Here is a 24785-nt window from a genome sequence, read left to right as displayed (position 1 = left end):
AACATAACAAGACAAAGCCCAATTTTAATTTATTTCAATAAAGATTCATTGGTACTTACTCAATGCCAGGCACTGTGGTTAGTAATGAAAATGAGTGAAACCCTAACCCTCCCTTTAAGTTCATATAATTAGAATGTATCTAACTCACATTTTTATGTTACCTACATGCAAACATAAATAAGAATAAACACCTGATGGCTCATGACCCTGGGGAACTGCAGGAGATCAAAAATGAAGTCTGAGGCAAGAAAGTGGATGATACAGGGCGCCTGGGTGGCTCAGTCGGTTAAACGTCTTCCTTTGGCTCAGGTCATGATCCCAGGGTCCTGAGATCGAGCCCCGCATTGGTCTCCCTGCTCAGCGGGATATCTGTTTCTCCCCCTCTCCCACTCCCCCTGCTTGTGTTCCCTCTCTCGCTGTGTCTGTCAAATAAATAAATAAAATATGAAAAAAAAAGTGGATGGTACATATTAAGAAAGTTTAATAGTTGAAACAAAAGATTTTCTAGTTACTGAACGAGGTCAACAAGGAAATGCACTGAAGCAAATATCCAACTTCTAAAGGTGTTTCAGTTAATCCATTTTACCTAAGTGAGTTAAGATTTAAAAGTATAAAGGTAAGACTCATCCTCTCCTATTTCTAAAGCATTATAGACTCCAAATTAAGGAACTATTTAACATTTTATTCTATGCTTATGGCCAAGATATGTCTTATATTTCCTCAGACAAACCACAAATCAAATACTATATCCCTTTACCCCTGCAAGTAGAATCCCAAAAATGGAATCAAACCACATTCCCAGACAACACCCTGAAACCACACAAATCCTTTTTCAGACCATATACATACCAGTCATTATTTCTGTTTATTCAGGAAATCTGCAGAACCAGCCGTAATACTTTTGCCCAGAAATTGCTCATCTAAGAGGGAAAAACTACTTAGAGAAACAAGTTTCTAAAGGCAACCTATTGCTAGCAAAAATACCTTAGGCTAACACCACCATGTTAATACTTAGATATTACCTAGGTATACTTAGGTATACTTAGGCTTTCTAGTGAACTATTTGTGAACCCTAGGAGTTCTGCTTCAGTCCTCTGACCCTGCTACTCATTCGAAAATAGCCAGTTTAGTTAACAGAATACTCAATAAAACAATCTTCATTTGTGCCCAGAGGAATCCCAGTTACCTATAAGTAAACCTAGAAGTGGTCATTTAGAAGGAAATCTGTTAACACTCTCCCTCAGGAATTCCCAGAGAACAGGATAAAGTTTAGACTCTTAGCATTCTGACTTCAGTGACTTCAAGACTTCTGGACCCTCACCATTTTACTCCAGCCTTCCTGACAACTTGACACATCATTTCACAAAGAGCATTAAGACATCAGTTTTTATTTATACTATATATAGCCCAAGGAAATTAGTGAGTTGGAAAATGGGACACTTCATAGTCAAGTGGGAAAGACAATTACATAATTGTGAAGGAAACAGAGTGAACCAATAATGGAGAGAAGACTTGCAATTTAGGGTGCTGAGGAAATTCCTGAGGTGTTGAGAACCTAAAGGTTGAAAGGGTAATAGTTATGAAAAAAGCAGGGAGCAAAAATGTTCTAGGTAGAGGGAGAAACATATGCAGTGGCTCCAAGGCAGGAAAAAAAATGTGTTGACATTTTAAAAGACTAGTATGGCTGAAATATAAGAAACAGAGGAAGATATGGCTGGCAGGATTCAGAGGGGACAGATCATGCCAGCCTTTGGGAAGCTGTTGAAAAAGAGTTAAACAACGAGGTAATATAATCCTACTTACATATTTTGAAGATAGTAATCTTCAGTAGTGGTACAAGAATAGAAGCAGGGAGACAAATAAGGAAAGCCTTGCAGACATGTAAATAAGAGATGGTGGTGGGGATTAAGGAGTGCATGTGTCCTGATGAGCACCGGGTTTTGTACAAAAGTAATGAATATCACTATATTCTACACCTGAAACTATTACATTGTATGTTAACTGGAATTTAAATTTGAAAGATTTTTATTGGGGCACCCAAATGGTTCAGACAATTAAGTGTCTGACTCGATCTCAGCTCAGGTCTTTATCTCAGGGTCCTGAGTTCAAGCCCCGCATTGGGCTCCATGCTGGGTGTGGAGTCTACTTAAAAATGATTGCTAGATGTGGGGCACCTGACTGGCTCAGTTGGAAAAGCGTGTGACTTTGGATCTCAGGGTCATGAGTTTGAACCCCACGTCAGATGTAGAGATTACTTAAATGAGTTTTTTTAAAATGATGGTTATTCAGGCATTGGGAATCAGAAAACTTTTAATGCCATCTCAGATTAAAAGATGAACACAAGTTAACCAAAGGGTAAGGGCAGTGCAAGCCACCAAAGAACACATACAGTGGTATTAGATCCCAAGACCATAACCCATTTTGACAAGGTAAGTAGCCTGGTATGGTAATAGCAAAGGGTATGTGACAAGAGTGAAGACAGGAAGATCAGCTGTTAGAAAACTATTGCAATAATCCAAGCGATGAAAATATAGGGCCCTGAACTCAATCAGTGGCAATAGGGAGGAAGAGGCAAAATTGTGCCCATGTATTATTACAAAAGGTAGAAGAGACTGGCTGGATTTGAAGAAGGGACAGCAAAGGAAGAGAAACTTGGGGTCACTGGATTGGGTGATTATGGTAGAGCCAGGTGTGTGGGAAATATGAGTTCAGCTTTGTATACACTGCCATAATGGAAGAGCCAAAGAGGAGGCAGTTGGATACATGGCAGTCTCCAGGTTAGAAGGAGGCTGAGGCTGGACACACACATTTAGAAACCCCAGGTAAACATGTGATGAATAAAGCCTTAAAAAAGACGAACCATCCAGGAAAGTACAGAACAAGCACAGCTTAATCCAGAATGCTGGATGCACTAACATTGAAGGTGCAGGAGTTAGAGCAGGGTTTCTCGACGGCACTGATGCTTTAAGCTGGATACTTCTGCTGTGAGTTGTTATCTAGCACATTGTAGGATCTGGGTAGGATCCCTGAACTCCACCCACTAGATGCCAGGAGGACCTACTCAGTTGTGACAATCAAATATGCATCCAGGCATTACCAAATGTCCCCAGGAGGGAAAATCACCCCTATTTGAGAAACACTGAGACAGAGTAGAAGTCTCCAGGACTCTAATAAAAGGTTCTGAATGAACTCCCTCAATCCAGAAGACTCCTCCAAAGTCTCTGTGCATAATAGTACTGTTCTTGGTGCCCTTAAAAGTACAAAGTACAAAGAAGGTGTACAAAGAAGGTGTACAAAGAAGGGTGGCATTCCACTGTAACCAACCTACAGGGCATTGGAATATCTTTATGAACTAGATTGGATCAAATCCATTACTAGAAATCCCATTTCTGGCATGAGGCTACAGTGGAAAAAAATATTCTTTTGTAAAAATTTTATTCACAAATGACACACAAAATATGTGACCCTGCCCCCCAATACAGGATTAGATGTCACCATCATGTTCCAGTAAGCCCCAGCATTTCTCTAGCATGAGAATAATACCTAACATTTTCCAAGAGTTTATGATTTAATCTCCACTTGACCCTCATGAGAGGTAGGAACTGCTGTTAAGTTATTAGTTGAGGAAACTGATGCAGAGGGGTTAAGTAACATGCCCAAAATCACATCAAGTGATCAAACTGAGATTGGAACCTGACTTCTTTTCCAAAGCCCATGCTCTAATATTAATATAAATATAAATATATTATATGAATATAATAATAATTACCATTATTCTAGATGGCCTCCATTAGGGTACAAGCACCGTGAGGAAGGGGCTAGTTCCGTCATTGTCACAATTGTGAAATGGTGAAATAGCATTTGGCTCATGCCTAGAACAGGAGCTCACATATTTACTGAATGAGTCTCAATTCAGGCCTAACTTATTCGCAGATCTGCTCTGAGATGTTTAAGATCCTGAGAGCGCAGACAGTAAGTGTGGGCTATTGTCTTCCACTCCTGACAGGAAATAAGGAGTCACAGTAACTGATAACTGCATTGCCAGAACTAACTTTTAAGAATTTTGTTCCAGAAATGGAGGCTCAACCATCAACCCTGCTTCATTTCCATTAAAGCAGTACCCTCCTTAGTGCCTCCTTATCCAAGAGGTGCCAGTTACACTGAGACCTCAAAGAGATGGGAGAAGACTAGAAACAAATTAAGTATAGAATGGAATATTTCTGCAAAATGAAGTTGTAAATACTATTTGATAGGATCAAAAAATGGTACTCAAGGGTAAGTTTTCCAAATATTAGATAGGCTTTTTTTTTTTTAATATTCTCTACTTGCTATTCAAAAATGTTTTAGGAGTTTGAATAGGTATTACCTCTACTACTGGACACACCTGCCTTAACATATTTTTCCTCATTAGACAGACCTGGTATCTTTTTGATGAAGGGACTATATGTCCAGAAGTGTGTAAAGTCCTCAAAAAGGATGAAAAGATTATGCTGGTGATATCAAATAGTGTAACCGACAGTAATTATTATGTATTATTTTTCTGGGTCCAGATGTAGCCTTGGCGTATTTATCAATTTAATATTTCAAGCAGCCTTCATTCCCACTAGATCTAATGGAGTTTAGGGGTATCAGTAATTTCTAAGGAGAATAAGCAAAGGAGATATGCTGGGAAATTGTGTAAAGAATGTAAGGAAATCATGAATTGGCTTTAATCTGTTCTATGTATATACTTGCACACATAAATGTACTTCTTGGAAACCAGGGAAGTTACAGAGCAACTTGAGGGGTGAGAATGTTCCCCACTCTGCATGGAAGCCACATCAGTGGAAGGCATTCACATGAATGCCTTGTTCTCTCTGGACCTCAAACCCTCCCCAATCTAGCCGCATCCATAATATATTCCCACCAACGCTCCCAGGGAAAGCTAGATACAGCACATTTTCAACAAATTCTAACATGAACTTGAGTTTTAAGGAACAGGTAGAGTATGTTTTCTGTTCTAGATGGTAGCATTTTCTGTCCAGCATGGCTTGTTTATAGCTGTCATTTAGCAGCTGAGGGCACTTTTTTGTAAGCTGGCGGTCTTCAATCCCTGGTTTGTCATATTTGACTCCTACCCAAACGCTGACATATAAAAAGAAAAATCAGTAACTCACTTTTGTTTGTTCTTTCAGCTCCTTTGAAGATTATGAAACAGAGGAAACTGTCTCTCCCTCTGAAATTGGAAACAAAGGCAGTAAAAGTAAAATAGTAACCTCAGACCTTTCAGAGAAATGTGGAAAGCTTCAGTCAGTGGATGAAGAGTAGCAGCCAGTGTCTACATGAGAGATACATGTTTTAAATGTCTTTTTCTTGTGGAGATGCTCCAGTTTGCATACTGCTTTTTAAAGGCTTTGATTTCTGCAACTATGTATCTGCACTAGGAACTTTAAAAACGTTTTAATAGGTCTGGATACACATACTCAATTTGGGGGACTCCTCCAATTTGCCTCAGACCTCTTGGCACAGCTTTTTCTCCAAACAAATACAGTGATATACACCACCTTCCGAAGTCTGTGAATCAGCACTCTTCACCCCTGAATGTACCAAGGATCTCTCGAGGACAGTGCCAAGCACAGTTCTCTGCACAAAAGCAGGTGTTGCCTCTGTTGTCCAGCATCTCTGAGGCCCCTCAGGGCTGCTATGGAGCCCAGAAGAAACCTTCACTTGCAGAAAACTTGAGTCAAAAATATTCTGGAACTTTAAAAAGCAGTTAAGGGCCTCCAGAAGTGACTTAACCCTGGTAATAAAAGCACTGCCAAAACATCTCAAGAGACTTTTAAAATATGTGTACTGGAGGAGTTAAAAGATCTTGAACTTACTTGGTTTAATGTAACTTCACAATGACCTGCCAAACTGCTAGTCACTTTACATCCTCAGGTATTGTAACCACTGGGCCTTCCAATCTTGCTGGCAAGTTCTGAATAATCTCTCCCCTTCCTGACTGTGGATCTTACATGAAATATGATGAAAAAACGTTTAATTACAGAATTTGACTCATACTTGAAAAAAAGTTTCCTTTTAACTTATCTAACATTTGTGAAGAATTACTGAATGACTTATTAATCTCCAAATTAGTTGATACCCCATCTGTACTTCCTACTAGAAGGCCTACTGTGAAGACTTAGTGATATATGAAAATTCTTACTAGATGTGTATTCCTTTCATCACTGAATATTAGACTAAACCAACAGTTAAGGCCTCAATCCCTTCGTATTGAAAAGAACGATTTCAAATAGTCTATCACCTCAATATTTATCACAAAAATGGAAAAAAAGTAATGCCACCCATAAAGGAAGACTGTTTCGTCTGTACTGTAGAGGTAGATGTGTTCATTACAGAATTCTACATTTTTTCAGCAAGCCACAGTGCAGCCAAATCCTGTAATACCCTTAAAGATAAAACAAAATAAACTATGAAAAAGAATGGACATTAATAGTGTAAGCAAAAGAAACCCCCAAGAAACTTAACATCCATGTCAAAGTCCTCACCTTTTCCCCTGGGTTTTTTGCTTTAACCACAAGTCCTAAATGTCAGAACACCCTGCTTTTGTTACTTCTAACCGATGTTAAAGTTAAAAAAAATGAAATAATCAGACCTATAATCAGGCTGTGGTGGGCAAAAAGTAGAGATAAGTGCTATTTAGGAAATGTACCATCAGCTGGTACAGTAATAGTTTTTTGGGGTTGTTTTGTTTTTTTCCTTTTTTTTATCAGTATCCTCTGTTGCCTGTTACTTTTAATGATCAGAATTAACCCTCTACTTCATGGTAACAGAAAATGATAAATATTAAAACTTGGCATCTAATACTTCACCAACTAAAAGCTTTAAAAAACGACTAAATTGGGGCACCTGGGTGGCTCAGTGGATTGAGCCGCTGCCTTCGGCTCGGGTCATGATCTCAGGGTCCTGGGATCGAGCCCCGCATCGGGCTCTCTGCTCCGCAGGGAGCCTGCTTCCTCCTCTCTCTCTCTGCCTGCCTCTCTGCCTACTTGTGATCTCTCTCTATATCAAATAAAAAAATTAAAAAAAAGACTAAATTTTTAGGAAACACCATATGTAATAACCTAAACACACTAGTAAATTAGGATTAAAAATATTTGTGATACGTGAAATTTACCATCTGTTCCAGCCACCCTTTACCAGGGAGAGAAGGCAATTTTTTTTTAAATTTCAGGTAAAATATTAAAAAGTAATACTGGCTTAGAAGCCAGATATGGTTTAAAGGTTTTATTATCCATAATGATCTAAACTATTTCTAAAGACTCCATCAACAAAAAGTAAAAAAAATTAATCTTCCAATATATATATTTTTTTCAATACTATTTGGCTTTTATCTTTTTACCTTGTGTCTCCTTACTGAAATCTTCTTGCTTTTACTTTGGTCTGTATTTGGTTTCAAAAGTCTGTAATTATTATAAAAAGTAACAGCTATCAGTATCATTCCATTTAAGATAAAGCTATTTTAATTTAGGTTACCCAAAGTATATTTTCAGACGTAAGTGTTTCACTGAAGTCCTTTCTTAAGACTTGAATGCAAGAAATGTCAATTCCGAGGAAATAGGACTTTCTGGTAAAGATCTCACCAAATAAATGCGCCCAACTAGAAATTTAAAGTTTTTACAGTATCCCAGGCTGCATAATAAAAATTAAATTGAGGGTTATTGTGGTCTTAATGCTATTCAGTGAAAAGTGAGTTTCATAGCGAAACATTAATTGTCAAGGTAATCAAACTAATAAAATTGTGTGTATTTTCCCTGCATCTTATCTGTCATTGTGTACAATTCAAAGTCTTTATAAAATTCTAGATTGATCAAATGAGGTTAAGTCATTTGCTCAACTTTTGGAAATGTTATGAAGTGTGCTTGGGTGGAGAAACCTGCATGATTTAACTTGTTTTTGTTTTTCCCTTTTTGCAAAACTAAATAAAGAGACAAGTTGTCAAATATGAACCATGTTCACTAAGATAGTTACTACACATTTTTGGTGTTATTCACACTTGCACCTCATTTTTATGTTTGAAAGAGTAACATCACAGACAAACTTGAGTTTCAAAAAATAATTCTTTGAACCCCTGGGAAAATCATAAAGGAGTATCTAACTGGTAAGTTCTTTCCTTTGGGGGGATAAGGAAGAGGACTAGATACTGGGAATGAGAGGGTCAGTTATCAAGAGGGACTTTAGCCTTATGTACTTTTAGTCTTATATATAATGTATTCTTTTAGAAGAATATGTAATTGATTGTTATTTGCATACCTAAAACCTAATTTTTTAGAAAGGAGGGACAAAAGTTAAAACTATCATCCAATTATTAGATTCTGATGCTGTACTTTCAACTTGGTATTTTCTACAACATTTTATATTTGTTACCTATGATATGGGAAAGGAAATTTTGTTTTTCATCTGTTGTAAAACTTACTTTTCTTCAGCACGGTCACCAAAGAGTTGTTTCAAGAATACTAAGATCACAGTAAAATAAAAGGAATTCTTTATCCTAGGACCATATTATAGCTCTGCACAGAAACACAGACTTACTGAAGCTAACCAAAAGGATAAATTGCCAGTTCTGACACTTGTATCATCTGATTATGTATGTTAACAAAGACTCAAAAGAACAAATGAAAATGTGTCATATTAGAAGTTGTTATTGTTTTGATGGTTTCAAATCCTGATAAAGTAAATCCAGTTACTGCAATAATAATTTCTCAATCATACCTAGCCATTAGTCAGCATTCCTAAATAACTCATGGTATAAAGAAAAACAATGCAAAAATCAAGGCACTGTAATTAATTATTCTTCCCCAAATGTATATAATATAGGCCATTCAGAGCATACTATCCCAAACTCCTCAGTATTCTACAACATAGAATTAGAAAACTAACATTTATTGATAGATTTAAGGTGTAATACAGGTTTCCAAAAATGTGGCAGTGAGAATACCAGCATAAAAAAGAGAAAAACTTGTGCTAAAAACAACCTGAATTAACCATTGGCAATATTACATAACAATCAAGGCCCTCACATACTAATGATTTCCAATTTGTCTATATTGCCAACCTCCCATGCATCAAAAAACACAAAACTAAAATTATCAAACTTGGGAAGCAATAAAGTACTCTATGAATTTTAAGATCATAATATTAGGAAAGTTTGGGAGATTTGCAAAATATATCCTAATCATCCATGTGTACAATCTCATTTCTAGTCATTTCTGCAGTGATCATTAGTGAATAAAGAACAGATATACAAGTTTATATAGCAGGGCATCTGGGTTCAACACAAAACTGTTACAAACTTTAGGCAAATACATGTTTCATAAGACACTGCTAACACTTAGAGGAATTAAATAAAATTCCAACACTTGGAAAGCAAATAAAGACAAGACAACTAAGAAGCATTTTCCACCATTTACTCTTGTTATCAAAAATAGTTCAACTCTTCTTGCAAAACAAAAACAAAATAGTACATACTGGACACATACATCACATTTTTCTTCCTATGGCTTTAGCCCACCCCCACCCCACCAAGAGAGACAAAAAAAAAGAAAAAAAGAAAAAAAAAAAGAAAAAGAAGAAAAGAAAAAAAAAAGCCCAACAACAACAAAACAATTCTACCTGACCACATTCACAGAAAATGACACCAGGATACACTACAAAACAGAAGGAGGTGTCATCTGCTCTGTGTCCAAAGGTTTCTTCTCCATGTCTTGTACTAGGTGAGTAACCATCATTGAACATGCTGTGTGCCAAATCAAAACATAACTTCAACATATGTCAGATCTCATGAGAGATGGTGAATGTAGTAGAAATTGGAAATTTTCCAGCAGTATTTTTCTTTAAGTAAGCACTGTCAAAGCAGCAATTCTTTTAAATCATAAGGTCGTTTCTTTACAACCTAGTCAGTCCTTGTTTCATCTGGGCTGTGCTCCTTCAAGCAACTGACTAGACTACCCTTCAACAGAATGTTTGTAACTCACTTGTCTTCCCATAAAAATTAAAGGGAAGACATGAATTAAACTGAAACACAGTTTGTGCTTTACATGCAAAAGAGCATTCTAAAGAAAATCCTCCTAGCTTCAAACCTACATAAATGCACAGGCTTCATAAAAATGCATTTTTTTATTTGGCCTCTATAAAGAAGCCCTCATAATGAATAGCACCCCAAAAAAGAAAAAAGGAGCATATTCAAAATAAAGTCTGTGAAACTATTAGAGGAAACAAACAAAAAAAAATCAAAGAAGTGGCCAATAGCAATAAATGTTAACACATAAACCTGGGTAAGGGGGCATTATTTCAAAATTATTTCAAATAAATCCCAATTTCTAAATAAAAATTATAATTTTTTTTAAAATTCTGTCACATCCTATAGTCAATTCAATTACCTTCAGAATAAAACTGCTCTTCTCCACTTCATTTATCTAATTAGAACATGCTAAAAGTGAAGGTTTTCCAATTTTTTTTCCCTAGAAATGAGTCAGACTAACTATAAAAGTTATTCAAACTCAGAAGGGTTTTATCGCATAAACAGCTTAACATCTGCAATCTTGACAGAATTTGTTCACTTTTTAAAAAGACAGATTTCAACATTCTAATGAGGGGCAAATTTTCCTTCATAATACTGCTGATTTAAAGAACTGCTACATACACCAGTAGCCAATTTTCATGATCAGAAATGGTATTATGTCAGCACAAATGTTGAGCTGGACACATCAGCTTTTCAACAGGAGGAGCATCAATGGCATCTGAAGGCAGCACTGAGTCCCCTGAACTAATGGCTACTTTTTCACAAAAAATCAGCACAATCTTTTTGGACTGACTAGATACCACTTCCTTACATTTAATCATAAACTTTGATTATGCACAAAGCATGACCATAAACAATGAGGTTAATGTTATTTTCCTTGCCAAAGTTCATTTTGTATAAATCAGTTGCATCAGCATTTGTTCTCAAACTATGAGGTTCTGTAAGAACTAAGGACATATAGTTGTAGGGTTACTCCTCCATTATCTGCAAACTATTTCCCCGACACTAACACATATAACTTAGCAATGAAAACACTTGATACAAGTGATCTATATGCAGGAGCTCCGGCAAGTTAAACCAACAAAACCATAGCTGCCGTAAAACTGTAGCTATTTCCCTACCAGAGGTAGGTTTAAAGACCCACTGATTTAACAGTCGAATCTCATGTCTATAGCTTCATCCAAACTTTTATCATCATGTGTACTGGCAGCTAAAAACGTTGTTACTGGGGACCCTGTGACATTAATTACACTGGTGCTGGTACTAGCATTGCGCACAGCAATGCTAGTCACATTAATGCCCAAAGTGAGCCTGGTCTGCTCCAAGGCCTTTTCTGGCACAGCAAATGCCTCCAGCTTCTTCTCCCCATTGGCCATATAGGAGTTTTGGCAGCCACGACATATACAATCTAAGCAGGCTTTGCGGTTAGAGTAGCAAGGGCAGCGTTGGCCGCGGCATGTAAGAACACTTGGATTTTGAGTAGCACGCCCACATTTACACCCTTTCTTTTCCTGGGGTTTTTTATACACAGTCTTGGTAGGACTTCCTGGCATAAAATGGTGACTAGGAATCTTTTCCTTTACAGTTTTGTCTTTTTTAAGAATACCTGGCTTGGTTTTAGAGTGAGATTTCTTGGATCCGTGTTCATGACTCTTTTTCATGCTTTTAGTAGATAAAAGTACAGTTTTGCTGATTTTGGGTGTTGTGCCTCCATTGGGAACAGTTGCTATAGGTTGAAGAGAAATTTTGCTCTCCCGTTTCACTGTCACAGGGGCAGATGCCCCCAACGTTGGGCCTCGGATAATGGTAGAAATTGGAAGTGGCTGAACTTTCTCACTGTCACTTTCTGATCTGGATCGTTTTCTATTCAATTTTGCTACTTTCGGAGTTGCTGCTGTACATGATAACCCATGAAGTGCAGGACTGGTGGACATAAAAACATTATGGCTAAGAGACTGGGAAGAAAGCTGCAGAAAAGGTCCATTGGAGACAGTAGCTTCCAAGTTAGGCTGCAAATTAGGGCAACAAACCTCTGTATTTGAAACAGTTTCTAAGCTGCGGAGCACTTCCTCAACACTCAGTAACAGAGAGTCACCAGGTTTTATATCTTCACTGAAACTGCAGATATCAATGCCTGTGGAGCATAAGTCAGTGGCTACTGTGTCACAGACAGGTGGCAAGCTGTCAGACAGATCCTCAGTTTTTATGTCAACAGTGTTACATACATCAATTGTGTTTGAATGTTCAGGTGAAGGAATATTTATACCAAATCTATCTATTGAAAGCCCATTGTAAGTAGGCAAACCATTGATAACAGAACTGCCAATAGCAATGCTGAGGGTGCTTTCAGATATTGGAGATAAACTAGCTTGAGGATCAGCTGTGGGTTCTGAGGTTGAAGGTAAAGGGGAATGTGTTAAACACAGAGTAAAGGATGAATCTGAGGGTTTTTCTGTCTCCTCACAAAACAATGATCCATCATTAAGCAAAGCCAAAATATCCGAAGAACAGTCGACTGCTTCTATTATATCCCGTGCCAATGTAGTCTGTGTGATATATTCACATAGTTTTTTGTAGCAGTTCACTAGGATGCTTAACTGCTTGTTTTCCTCAAATTGCTCATAGTCTTTGCACCAGCTACATGAAGGTTTCATCATCATTTTCTTGCCTTTACAAGGTTTGCAGACATAATGTTGGCAGGTGGAGTTGGTGGGTGCGATAGGATCTTGTAGCAAATGTCCTACGAGGGAAAAAGGAGGAAAGCAAAGATTTTAGTAAAATAAATATACAATTTCATACACTGAAGTTAAGATGAGATATAAGTAATCTATTAAAATTGAGATGGGTTAAACTCACTAGACCAGATAACAAAACACCGTTATCTTACAGGAAATGGAACAATACTCAATAGTGTGCTTCACTTCTATGCCATATTCCCCATTCCTTTATCTCAAACCAGAATCTTCCTTGATTCTGTACTTCTCTCCCAAACGGTATGTTCTGGTCCACTTTCTTATCCTCCTCTCCAAAGGCTACAGAGCTGTGAAGATCAGTCACCAAAAGCACAAACTTGGCTTAAAACCCTTAGAACCTAAACCGAACACAACATTGTAATGCTACCATGTAGTGGCAAAATCATACTGTTTATTTTGTACTAAACACTGGGAAAAAGATATGAGTAAGAGACACTTAGTCCCTACCCTCATTAAACATAGTTTAAGGGTATTAATCAGTACAAAGGCATCTTCATCCAAAAAAAAAAAAGTGTAACTCCAACCATTTTATCATATATACTAATTTAAAACGGAGAAGACTGAAATGTTATGGTGAAAAAGAACTATGCTCATTTATCTAAAGAAAAAAAGGGAGTAATACATTATTAAGACTCTTTCTCCTACAGAAAGTCAAAATGCAAGGACAAAAAAGAATTATGTTTAAATGTATCAAAAAGAAAAAAAAAGGGCATACTACCAGACTCCAATTCTTCCGACAAAATACAAAATGACCCTATAAACCGCAAGTACCGAAGTAGAACAACATCACATAAAACTGAAAATGGTCTCCCAAATTATAAATGACCTGTGTAGATTATGTAATAGGAAAGAGAAAACAACTAGATCCAGTCACTATTTCCATCAACTCCACAAAGAAGCAATGGTTCTTGGTTCCAAATTCCGGACAAATAGTAATAAACTCCAAGTAGCACCTGTTTCTCATACAAAATTATGTAGTTAGTAAGACTCAGGCATGGAAAATAAGATACCTCAGGCTACAGCCAAGTGAAATCAACAAACCCTCTCCCTTAAAAGCAACTATAAACCTGCAAACTTTTGAGAAAACGAGTCATTTTCATAATCAAAGACAAAACCATTTGATAAGCATTTATATGTCTGAAAAACTGCTCAATTTCAGTAACAACAGTGAGAATCTGTGGTGGTCCAGTCTGGGGCTGTCCAGTTCTCCCCTTCCATTCAGTTCCATCAGTGTTACCCTATAGACAAGACGCTGCTGTGACAGAAGGGGGCTCACTCCATTTAGTGCAGAGAATGATGCCAGAGCCCCAGAAACATGACCACTGAAAGTGACTTCTCAGAGGCTAGCCAGCTGGAGAAGGCAAAAAGCTCAGTTCTTATTAGCCTGAGGTTACACAAGGCCATGTTAAACAGGCCACAAACAAGATGACAATTTACCTCAAGTTCATCTATAAATTCAATGCAATCTTTATGAAAATGCCAGTGTCTTTTTAAAGAAATTTACTGATTCTAAAATTCTTATGGAATCAGAGGACCTAGTATAGCCAGAACAATTCTTTAAAAGAGCAAATTTGGAGAACTTATACTATCAAATTTCCAAATCATCTTTAAAGCTACAGTAACCAAAACAATGTGGCAATGGCAAAGGATAAACATACAAATCAATGGAACAGAACAGAGAGTACAGAAAGAAATTCTTACATCTACAGTCTACTGACTGCTGTGATGCGTGCCCAAATAATTCAACAGGGAGAGTATTTTCCACATCACATTGGACAATTTGATATCCAAACGCAAAAAAAAAAAAAAAAAAAAAAAAAAAAAAAGTAACAACAAAACCAAACACGGGAAAAAAACAACCAAAAACCCAACAACTACTTAGATCCTTACCTCACCATATGCACAAACATTAACTCAAAACGGATTGCAGACACCTTATATATAAGATCTAAAATTCTAGGGACGCCTGGGTGGCTCAGTTGGTTAGGCGGCTGCCTTTGGCTCGGGTCATGATCCTAACGTCCTGGGATCAAGTCCCATATCGGGCTCCTTGCTCGGCAGGGAGCCTGCTTCTCCCTCTGCCTCTGCTACCTCTCTGCCTGCTTGTGATCTTTCTCTCTCTGACAAATAAACAAATAAAATCTTAAAAAAAAAAAAAAAGACCTAAAAATTCTAGAAGAAAAACACAGGAGAAAATCATGACTTTGAACCAGGCAAAGTGTTAGATGTGACATCAATGCACAATCTGCAAAAGGGGAAAAGTTATAAAGTAGATTTCCACAAAATTAAAAATGTGTGCTTCAAAAGACACCATTAAGAAAACAAAAAGATAGGGGTGCCTGGGTAGCTCAGTCAATTAAGCATCTGCCTTCAGCTCAGGTCATGATCCCAGAGTCCTGGGATCAAGCTCTAAGTCAGGCTCCCTACTCAATGAGGAGTCTACTTCTCCCTCTTCCCTGGGCCTGCCCCTCTGCCTGCTTGTGCTTGCTATAAAATAAATAAAATCTTTAAAAAAAAAAAAAAAAGAGAGAGAGAAAGAAAATGAAAAAGATAATCTACAGTATGGGAAAAAATATTTGCAAATCACTTATCTGATAAAGGGCTTATAACATGACATATTAAAAACACTTCCTACAAATCAATAAAAAGACAACTCAATTTTTAAAGTAGGCAAAAAAAAAAAAATCAATCAGTGTGATAGAACACATTAGTAAGAGGAGAGACAAGAACCATATGGCCCTCTCAATTGATGCAGAAAAAGCATTTGACAAAATACAGCATCCTTTGCTGATTAAAACTCTTCAGAATGTAGGGATAGAGGGAAATTCCTAAAAACCATCTACAAGAAGCCCACAGTGAATATCATTCTCAATGGGGAAAAGCTGAGAGTCTTCCCTTCCCTTAAGATCAGGAACAATGACAAGGATACCCACTCTCGCCACTACTGTTCAGTATAGTACTAGAAGTCCTGGCAACAGCAATCAGACAACAAAAAGAAATAAAAGGTATTGAAACTGGTAAAGAAGTCAAATTCTCTCTCTTTGCAGATGTGGACAACCCAAAAGGCTCCAACCCCAAATTACTAGAACTCATACAGCAATTCAGTCGTGGCAGGATACAAAATCAATGCACAGAAAATCAGTTGCTATATTATACACTAACAATGTAACTGTAGAAAGAGAAATTAGGGAATCGATTCCATTTACAATAGCACCAAAAACCACAAGATACTTTGGAATAAACCTAACCAAGGAGGTAAAGGATCTATACTCTAGAAAGTACAGAACATTTATGATAGAAATTGAAGAAGACACAGAAAGATAGAAAAACATTCCATGCTCATGGATCAGAAGAATAAACATTGTTAAAATGTCTATGCTGCCCAAAGCAATCATATTTAAACACCATTCCTACCAAAGTACCAACAGCATTTTCCAAAGTGCTGGAACAAACAATCCTAAAATTTGTATGGAACCAGAAAAGACCCTAAATTGCCAAGGAAATGTTGAAAAAGAGAAACAAAGCTGGGGGCATCACACTGCCTGATTTCGAGCTATATTATAAAGCTATGATCATGAAGACAGCATGGTACTGGCACAAAACAGACACACAGGTCAGTGGAACAGAATAGAGAGCCCATATGGACCCTCAACTCTATGGTCAACTAATCTTCAATAAAGCTGGAAAAAAATATCCAATGGAAAAAAGACAGTCTCTTCAATAAATGGTGCTGGGAAAACTGTACTGCTATATACAGAAGAATGAAGCTCGACCATTCTCTTACAGCATACACAAAGATAAACTCTAAATGAATGAAAGATCTCAACGTGAGACAGGAATCATCAAAATCCTAGAGGAGAACATGCAGGAAGTAACCTTTTTGCCATCAGCCACACCAACTTCTTTCAAGACACATCTCCAAAGGCAAAGGAAACAAAAACGAAAATGAACTTTTTGGACTTCATCAAGATAAAAAGCTCTGCACAGCAGAAGGCACAGTCAACAAAACAAAGCGGCAACCCACGGAATGGGAGAAGATATGTGCAAATGACACTACAGATAAAGGGCTGGTATCCCAAGATCTATAAAAAAACTTCTCCAACTCAACACCCAAAAACAGATAATCAAGTCAAAAAATGGGCACAAGACATGATCAGACACTTCTCCAAAGAAGACATACGAATGGCTAACAGATATAAGAAAAAATGTTCAACCTCATTAGCCATCAGGAAAATTCAAATCAAAACCACACTGAGATACCACCTTACACCAGTCAGAATGGCAAAACTGACAAGGCAAGAAACAACAAATGATGGAGAGATTGCAGAGAAAGGGGAACCCTCTTACACTGTTGGTGGGAATGCAAGCTGGTATAGCCACTTAGGAAAACAGTGTGGAGGTTCCTTAAAGTTAAAAACAGAACTATCCTATTACCAATAATTGCCCTGGGTATTTATCCCAAAGATACAGATGTAGTGAAAAGAAGGGGCATATGCACCCCAATGTTTACAGGAGCAATGTCCACAATAGCCAAACTGTGGAAGGAGCTCAAATGCCCTTCAACAGACGAATGGATAAAGATTTGGCCCATATACACAATGGAATATTACTTGGCCATCAGAAAGGATGAATACCCGATATCTGCATCAACATGGATGGAACTGGAGGAAATTATGCTAAGTGAAATAAGTCAAGCAGAGACAATTATCATATGGTTTCACTTATTTGTGGAACATAAGGAATAGCATGGAGGACATTAGGAGAAGGAAGGGAAAAATGAAGGGGGGGAATCAGAAAGAGACAAACAATGACAGACTATGGACTCCGGGAAACAAACTGAGGGTTTTAGAGGGAAAGGGGTGGGCGGATGGGTTAGCCCAGTGATGGGTTAATAAGGAGGGTATGTATTGCATGAAGCACTGAATGTTATATGCAAACAATGAATCATGGAACACTACGTCAAAAACTAATGATGTACTGTAAGGTGACTAACATAACATTATAAGAGAAAAAAAATGTAAAAAGAAGTCCTAAAAGTACATATAAATGGCTTAGTATAGAGCTTATGTACTTTCAAGGGGCTGAAAGTATGTATTTCACCCATTAAAAGCACTGGAAATATCTGAGAACCATCTAATCAGTTGGGTTTTATCATATTTCTTAGAATCCCTAATATGAATTATGATTTACAATGTGATATGTCTTTAAAAAATCTTTTAAAAGTAAAAAAAAGTGAAAATTAAAATCTTTATGATGAAAAAAAAAGTGAGGAAGAGGGCGTCTGGGTGGCTCAGTGGGTTAAGCCGCTGCCTTCAGCTCAGGTGATGATCTCAGGGTCCTAGGATCAAGTCCTGCATCGGGCTTTCTGCTCAGCAGGGAGCCTGCTTCCCTCTCTCTGCCTGCCTCTCTGCTACCTGTGATCTCTGTCTGTCAAATAAATAAATAAAATCTTTAAAAAAAAAAAAAAGTGAGCAAGAGATCTGAATAAACATTTCACCCAAAAAAGAATGTCTAAGAAGCATGTGAAAATACACTCAATATCATTAAGGAAAGTAAAACCTTACCCACAGCTTACACACCTATTTTAATGGATAAATTCAAAATGGACAGAGAGTATACCAACAGCTGGCAAAGATGTGGAAAAATTGGAACCCTTCTGTATTACTGGTGAGAATGTAAAACCATAGATCAGATTGGAAAGTTTGGCAGTTTCTTAAAAAATAGTTTCTTAAAAAGTTAAACATACATTTACCATACAACTAGAAATTCTGCTCCTAGGAGCAGGAGCTTTCAACTCTCAAAGAGAAATGAAAATATATGTCCATATAAATGTATCTGAAATACGCACAGCTGCATTATTTAGAACAAAAAACTGAAAACAATCCAAATGTCCACCAACCAGTGAGAAGATAAAATGTAGTATATTCATACAATGGAATACTGTTCAGCTATCAAAAGAACTACTGGTACATGCTACAATATGATTAACTTCAAAAGCATGCTAAATGAAAGAAGCCAGATGCAACAGAGTACATTATTGGATTATTTCATTTATATAAAATGTCTAGAAATGACAGAAAAGCCGAACTAGTTGTTGTCTAGGACCGGAACCAGGAGCAGGGATTAACTGTAAGAGGGTACAATTGAACTTTTAGCAGTGATGAAAATGTTCTAATATCATATCAGGGTGACCGTTGCACAACTCTAAAATCTTTAAAAAAAGAAGAAAAAAAAAAAAGAACACCATAGGCACCAGTAGTTATGAAATCCAACCTTCTACCTAATATAGGAATTCTTAGAGTACCCTTAACTTTAAAGCAGGATGTAGGGGATATGAATATGGATACATATGTATGCACTTAAAAGAATAAAATGTAAGGTTAAAAATACTTTATCTATTGGGAAGGAGAGACTAGACAAAAGTAAAAAAGGAAAGGACTCGGCTAGGACTATTCTGGGTTTAACTTGTTTTGTAGCTTTTAACTCCCAATCCATGTAAGTATTTTTACATAATTATAAAACAAACTAAAATTTTTAAACAACCCCTAGGGGCACCTGGGTGGCTCAGTGGGTTGGGCATCTGCCTTTGCCTCGGGTCATGGTCTCAGGGTCCTGGGATCAAGCCCCAGGAAGCTTCTCCCATTGCCTCTCCCCTGTTCCTGTTCTCCCTCTCTCTCTCTCTCAAATAGATAAAATCTTTTTAAAAATTAACAAATAAAAGAAACCCATAAAAATGAAAAGCAAAGCAAGTACTTTAATTTCATATCAAACTGTTGGTATAACCATTCAGAGATTAACTATTTTAAATGACTTTATAACACAGAAAACTGACTTATCCTAGCATCCTAGTTTTGTTTTTCACTCATCACAGTGGTGGTAGTAACAATGACAGTCACTATGAAGGTGTTGACGTTTATTGTGGAATAAAGTAAATGCTGATGTCCTTAAGAATCTGGATTTTTTTTTAAAAATAGGAACAAAGAAGTCATAAGATAGAAAACACTAAGCAAAAAATCCTGTAGTTCTGAATTTCAACTGGATTTATCAGTATGAATTCAGGTTTTCATCTTAAGTGTGCATATTTCGTAGCACAACACACTGAAAAAGCCTGGAAGCAAGGGACTAACCCCAGCAGCAATGAACTCAGATAATGGTACTGAAAAACAATTTCCTGTTCAGAGAATTCACAGCTTCTGAGACGAATAACTGATTCCAGATCTGTGACATAAATTAGGCAAAATGAGTTTTGATTACATTGTTATAACGGAAAGTAACGAAACTATCAAAGATCGGGACTGTGTTAAAGGGACTTAGGAGCAAACCAGAAAAGGTTCCTGCTGGCCAAACATAAAAAAATCTGACCATGCATAAATGCAACAGAATGAAGTAGATCTATAAAGTTCAGATCTCTGAGTTCATGGATGGCTGGAAGGGAGGAAGGGAAGAATAAAAAAAGGAAGAAAGGAAAATCCCTTTCAGGATGCCAGTGAATCAGCTCATCAGTTTGAAAAGCGGTAAATAAAGAGCAAGCATCAACCGTTTATTCTGATTTAACTATATGTGAATGATACCAAGTAACCCATAGATGAAAAGTTTCTCTTTACAGAAAAAATGCAGCTAATAAATAAAACAATATAATTTTAGTGTCATTTTATAATCCCTAATGATTTGCAAATTGTACAAGCTAAGTGATAAGGATTGCCTTCATTCTGTTACTGATCTTTTTTTCACCAGTCATTCCAAGCAAAACTTCCCCTAAACTACCAAGAATTTTTACACTGTACACATATTTGTATTTCTCTCTGAGGTATTAGGAGAGTATGCCTAATACTGAGAACTGAAGAGGCTACAAAGCACATCAAAAACTCCCACTTATTGATTCAAGACTTCACCACTACTGAGTTCTTAAGAATTTCCATCACCTGGCCTCATTACCTATTGGACTACCCAACCATTCCCCAACACAAATATTTGAAACTTTAACCCACCATTAGAGATGCCTATACCAAACTTGTTTTATGCACTCAGCTAACCATCTTAACTGTCAAAGGCTTCCCAAAGGGGTCTCTTTACACTTCACGATAAACGCAGCTCCAGTGATAGGAGGGAGAAAGTAAGATTCAGGGGTTTCTTAGAACTGGTTGTCAGCCGTGTATATATCTATTGTACGTCTGTCCCTAAGGAAACTCCTCCCTGCAAAATTAAGAAATGTTACGTAACAGTTTTAGAATTGTAAAAATACATCTTATCCTAGAAAATAAAATGGATGGGCAATGGGAGTCAAGGGGAAATGTGTCATTCATTCACAGACTGTACTGTCAAAAACTGGGCAGTATTTGGGGAGAAATCAATTAATTTTATATCATATTCCATATAGTTTCACATTGAAGTTCAAAAAAAAAAACTTCTTCAGGGGCACCTGGGTGGCTCAGTGGGTTAAAGCCTCTGCCTTCGACTCGGGTCAAGATCCCAGGGTCCTGCGATCAAGCCCTGCATCGGGTTCTCTGCTTAGCAGGGAGTCTGCTTCCTCCTCTCTCTCTCTCTGCCTGCCTCTCTGCCTAATTGTGATCTCTGTCTATATCAAATAAAAAAATAAAATCTTTTGGAAAAAAAAAAAAACTGTTCAAAAAAACATATCTTGGGGCACCTGGGTGAGTCAATTGAGCAAATAGCTCTTGATTCTGCTGGGGTCATGATCTTGGGGTTCTGGGATGAAGCCCTGCGAGGGGCTCCTCACAGGGCACGGAACCTATTTGGGATTCTCTCTCTCTCCCTCTACCCACCAACAACCCTTTTCCCCCACCTTATGCGCATACTCACTCACTCTCAAAAAAAAAAGAAAAAGTCTCAGACTTCAGACTTTAAAAATGTTATCATTTGCAGGGCGCCAGAGTGGCTCAGTCAGTTCAACGTCTGCCTTTTTGGCTCAGGTCATGATCTCAGGGTCCTGGGATCAAGCCCTGTGTCAGGCTCTCTGCTCAACGAGGAGTCTGCTTCTCCCTCTTCCTCTATGTTCTCTCCCAAATAATAAAATCTTTAAAAATAAATATTAAAAATGTATAATTTATAACAAAATAATTTCTCACTGCATTGCCTTGAATCCTTAGCTTGCAATGTATCACACGAATTTCTTCCTTTACATAACACAAGTTGTCCTGTAACTAAATGAATTAGATACTATGTGCCTTAAACAATTACTGATGCTATATAGGCTATAAAAAGACTATAGACTAAATACTCATTTTTACTCCTCACCTAAAAAAAGTTACTTGGGGCACCTGGGTGGCTCAGTGGGTTAAGATGCTGCCTTCGGCTCAGGTCATGATCTCAGGGGTCCTGGGATCGAGTCCCGCATCGGGCTCTCTGCTCAGTGGAGAGCCTGCTTCCCTTCCTCTCTCTCTGCCTGCCTCTCTTGTGATTTCTCTCTGTCAAATAAATAAATAAAATCTTTTAAAAATAAATAAAAATTTAAAAAGTTACTAATTTCCTTGTCTGTTCTCCCTCTTATTAACTTTTCCCATTCCCAATCAGCCAATTATAATTTGAGATCAAGTCTTAGTTTTAAATTACCACAATGGCAGTTCTAGGAATAGGTAACTGCTGGTAATTTACTAAGATACTTAATATCAGATTTTTTTCATGTTAATTGTGAAACTTTTTATAATAAAGTTTTCAAACGGAAAAAAATGAGAAAATAGTATAATTGCCCTCCATATAGATCACCCAGATTTAATAATTACCAAGACTATACTGTATTTGCTTCATCTACCCTTTTATTAAGTATTTCAAACAAGTCCCAGACATCAACTCACCTCTATACATTCGTCAGTATAAATCATTACAAAGTACATCCTCTTCTGTAACCCACAATGCCATTACCACACCTAAATCAACAATTTAAATAATTTAAGCCATATTTAGCTTTAACTTTTAAAGCACTAGAAAAGGGCTTTAATTCACATGTCATAAACACATCTTATAACCTATGCTTTTCTCAATAAACATGCTTTTTAGCCACAGGATTTCCCCATTTTTAAATAGATTTAACATAGATCTTTCAAATAATTACAGTAATATACAAAGCTTGGGCACTTAGACTAGCTGCCATGCATTTTATCCCTACCACTGACAAGAATCACTGACTGCAAGATTTACACAGCAGCTTAAATCTGAGAGAAAGACCCAAAGTGCCAAAACAAATAAGTAAACGAACTGTAACTAGGTCTCAAATCAGCTTGCCCCTTCTCCATTCAAGAAAAATGCACTTCTCCCTAGCATAAGCAAACAAGAATATCATTACTCTCTTAGCAAACTCTAAAATACATAACTGATCCCAATTTTTTAAAAAGCAACCGGCAATCCATTCACTTCAAAATACCAATGGTAAAAGTGGATATACTATAAATCTTATGTTGACATGTAGACTACCAAGTAAATTAGATCTCACGTCCAAAGAAAGATCTTTCTGCTTCCATTTTAACTGTGACAGCATTTAACTCCACTAGTATTTTCACCAAATTATTGGAGGAAATTAAGTGTGTGGGGGGGGGACACAAGAAAAAGTAAAACTGATAATGACTCAAATGTTAAACAAAATTTGTTAATGATTAAAACATTATCCTGTGAATACTGGAACTGGCAGTAATTATGATCATAAAATAAAATCTACAATGGCAAACGCTATGACAGGTTAAATGTAACACAGACAAGTTAGACATAACAACAAAGGAACTAAAAAATCATTAATTCTCATTTTAGAGTTTATATGGAAAAGAAATTATCCCAATGAAAGTAATTTCAGTAAAATGAAAACAATTAAAAAATGGAAAATGGTTTAAGAAATTAAACTATCTCAATGGCTTAATTTTTGCATTTGACAAAAATGGATCTTGTAATTCTAAGTAAAATAGCATAGGCACATAAAGAGCATTTATCAGAACCAAAATATTCTGTATTTACCACCATCCCCTCTCCAGAATTCCCACTCCTGGAAATGCTTCTATTATAGTAACAAAGACTGCCTAATCAATAACCTCAAATAATGCAAGTAATTTTACATAAATCTTTTTTTTTTTTTTTTTAAGATTTTATTTATTTATTTGACAGAGAGAGATCACAAGTAGGCAGAGAGGCAGACAGAGAGAGAGGAGGAAGCAGGCTCCCCGCGGAGCAGAGAGCCCAACGCGGGGCTCGATCCCAGGACCCCGAGATCACGACCCGAGCCGAAGGCAGCGGCCCAATCCACTGAGCCACCCAGGCACCCCAAATCGTACTTGTATCTGAGATGACACTTGAGGATCAGGAAAATTAGTCAAGACTCACATGAACAACATCCTGAAATACCACTATCAGAAAGTAAAACGCACACAGGCAGCCCATGGTTAATAACTAAAACCATCATAAGAGTTTTCTAAGAAGCGCTCTTGGAAATTAGAATATTAAACACTCAAGGAATCCACAAGGACACACAAATCCCACAAATACTTAAATAGTTACATACATATACAGATATATAGAAAAATATCTGGTCCTTGGGGCGCTTGGGTGGCTCAGTGGGTTAAAACTCTGCCTTCGGTTCGGGTCGTGATCCCGGGGTCCTAGGATCAAGCCCCGGATTGGGCTCTCTGCTCAGCCTGTTTCCTCCTCTCTCTGCCTGCCTCTTTGCCTACCTGTGATCTCTGTCAAATAAATAAATAAATAAAATCTTTTAGGAAAAAAAAAGGTAAAAGCAAGAAGAGAGATGCCTGGGTGGCTCAGTCAGTTAAGCATCTGCCTTCAACTCTAGTCATGATCCCAGGGTCCTGTGATGAGTTCCGTATCAGGCTCCCTGTTCAATGGGGAACCTGCTTCTCTCTCCACCTGCCCCTCCCAGGTCGTGCGCACGCTCTCCCCACCCATGCCCCCGACAAATAAATCAAATCTTTTTTTTTTTTTTTAAAGAATGAGGGAAAGAGCAAACACAAGCAGGA

At 37.4% G+C, this 24785-nt stretch overlaps 2 protein-coding genes across 4 annotated transcripts in view; one reads left to right on the top strand and one right to left on the bottom strand.

The window, feature by feature from the left end:
- The window catches only part of PPP2R3A (protein phosphatase 2 regulatory subunit B''alpha), a 199151-nt gene extending 190911 nt beyond the window's left edge, over positions 1 to 8240 (top strand). For 2 of the 3 annotated variants that reach the window (XM_046001661.1, XM_046001660.1), the window contains one exon: positions 5175 to 8240. In XM_046001661.1, coding sequence (XP_045857617.1) covers positions 5175 to 5307 — 133 coding nt within the window. In that variant the 3' untranslated portion in view covers positions 5308 to 8240. The remainder of the gene's footprint in view (positions 1 to 5174) is intronic. The other variant, XM_046001663.1, reaches the window with a different exon arrangement.
- A 1195-nt stretch (positions 8241 to 9435) lies between these two features.
- Positions 9436 to 24785, bottom strand: part of MSL2 (MSL complex subunit 2) — a 38893-nt gene continuing 23543 nt past the window's right edge. The window contains exon 2 of the mRNA XM_046001664.1: positions 9436 to 12803. Within this exon, the coding sequence (XP_045857620.1) occupies positions 11212 to 12803 (1592 nt within the window). The 3' untranslated portion in view covers positions 9436 to 11211. The remainder of the gene's footprint in view (positions 12804 to 24785) is intronic.

The sequence above is a fragment of the Meles meles genome, chromosome 4, assembly GCF_922984935.1.
Source record: "Meles meles chromosome 4, mMelMel3.1 paternal haplotype, whole genome shotgun sequence".
Lineage (NCBI taxonomy): Eukaryota > Metazoa > Chordata > Mammalia > Carnivora > Mustelidae > Meles > Meles meles.
Note: the sequence above shows the minus strand (reverse complement) of the source record. Positions and strands in the feature narration are given on the sequence as shown.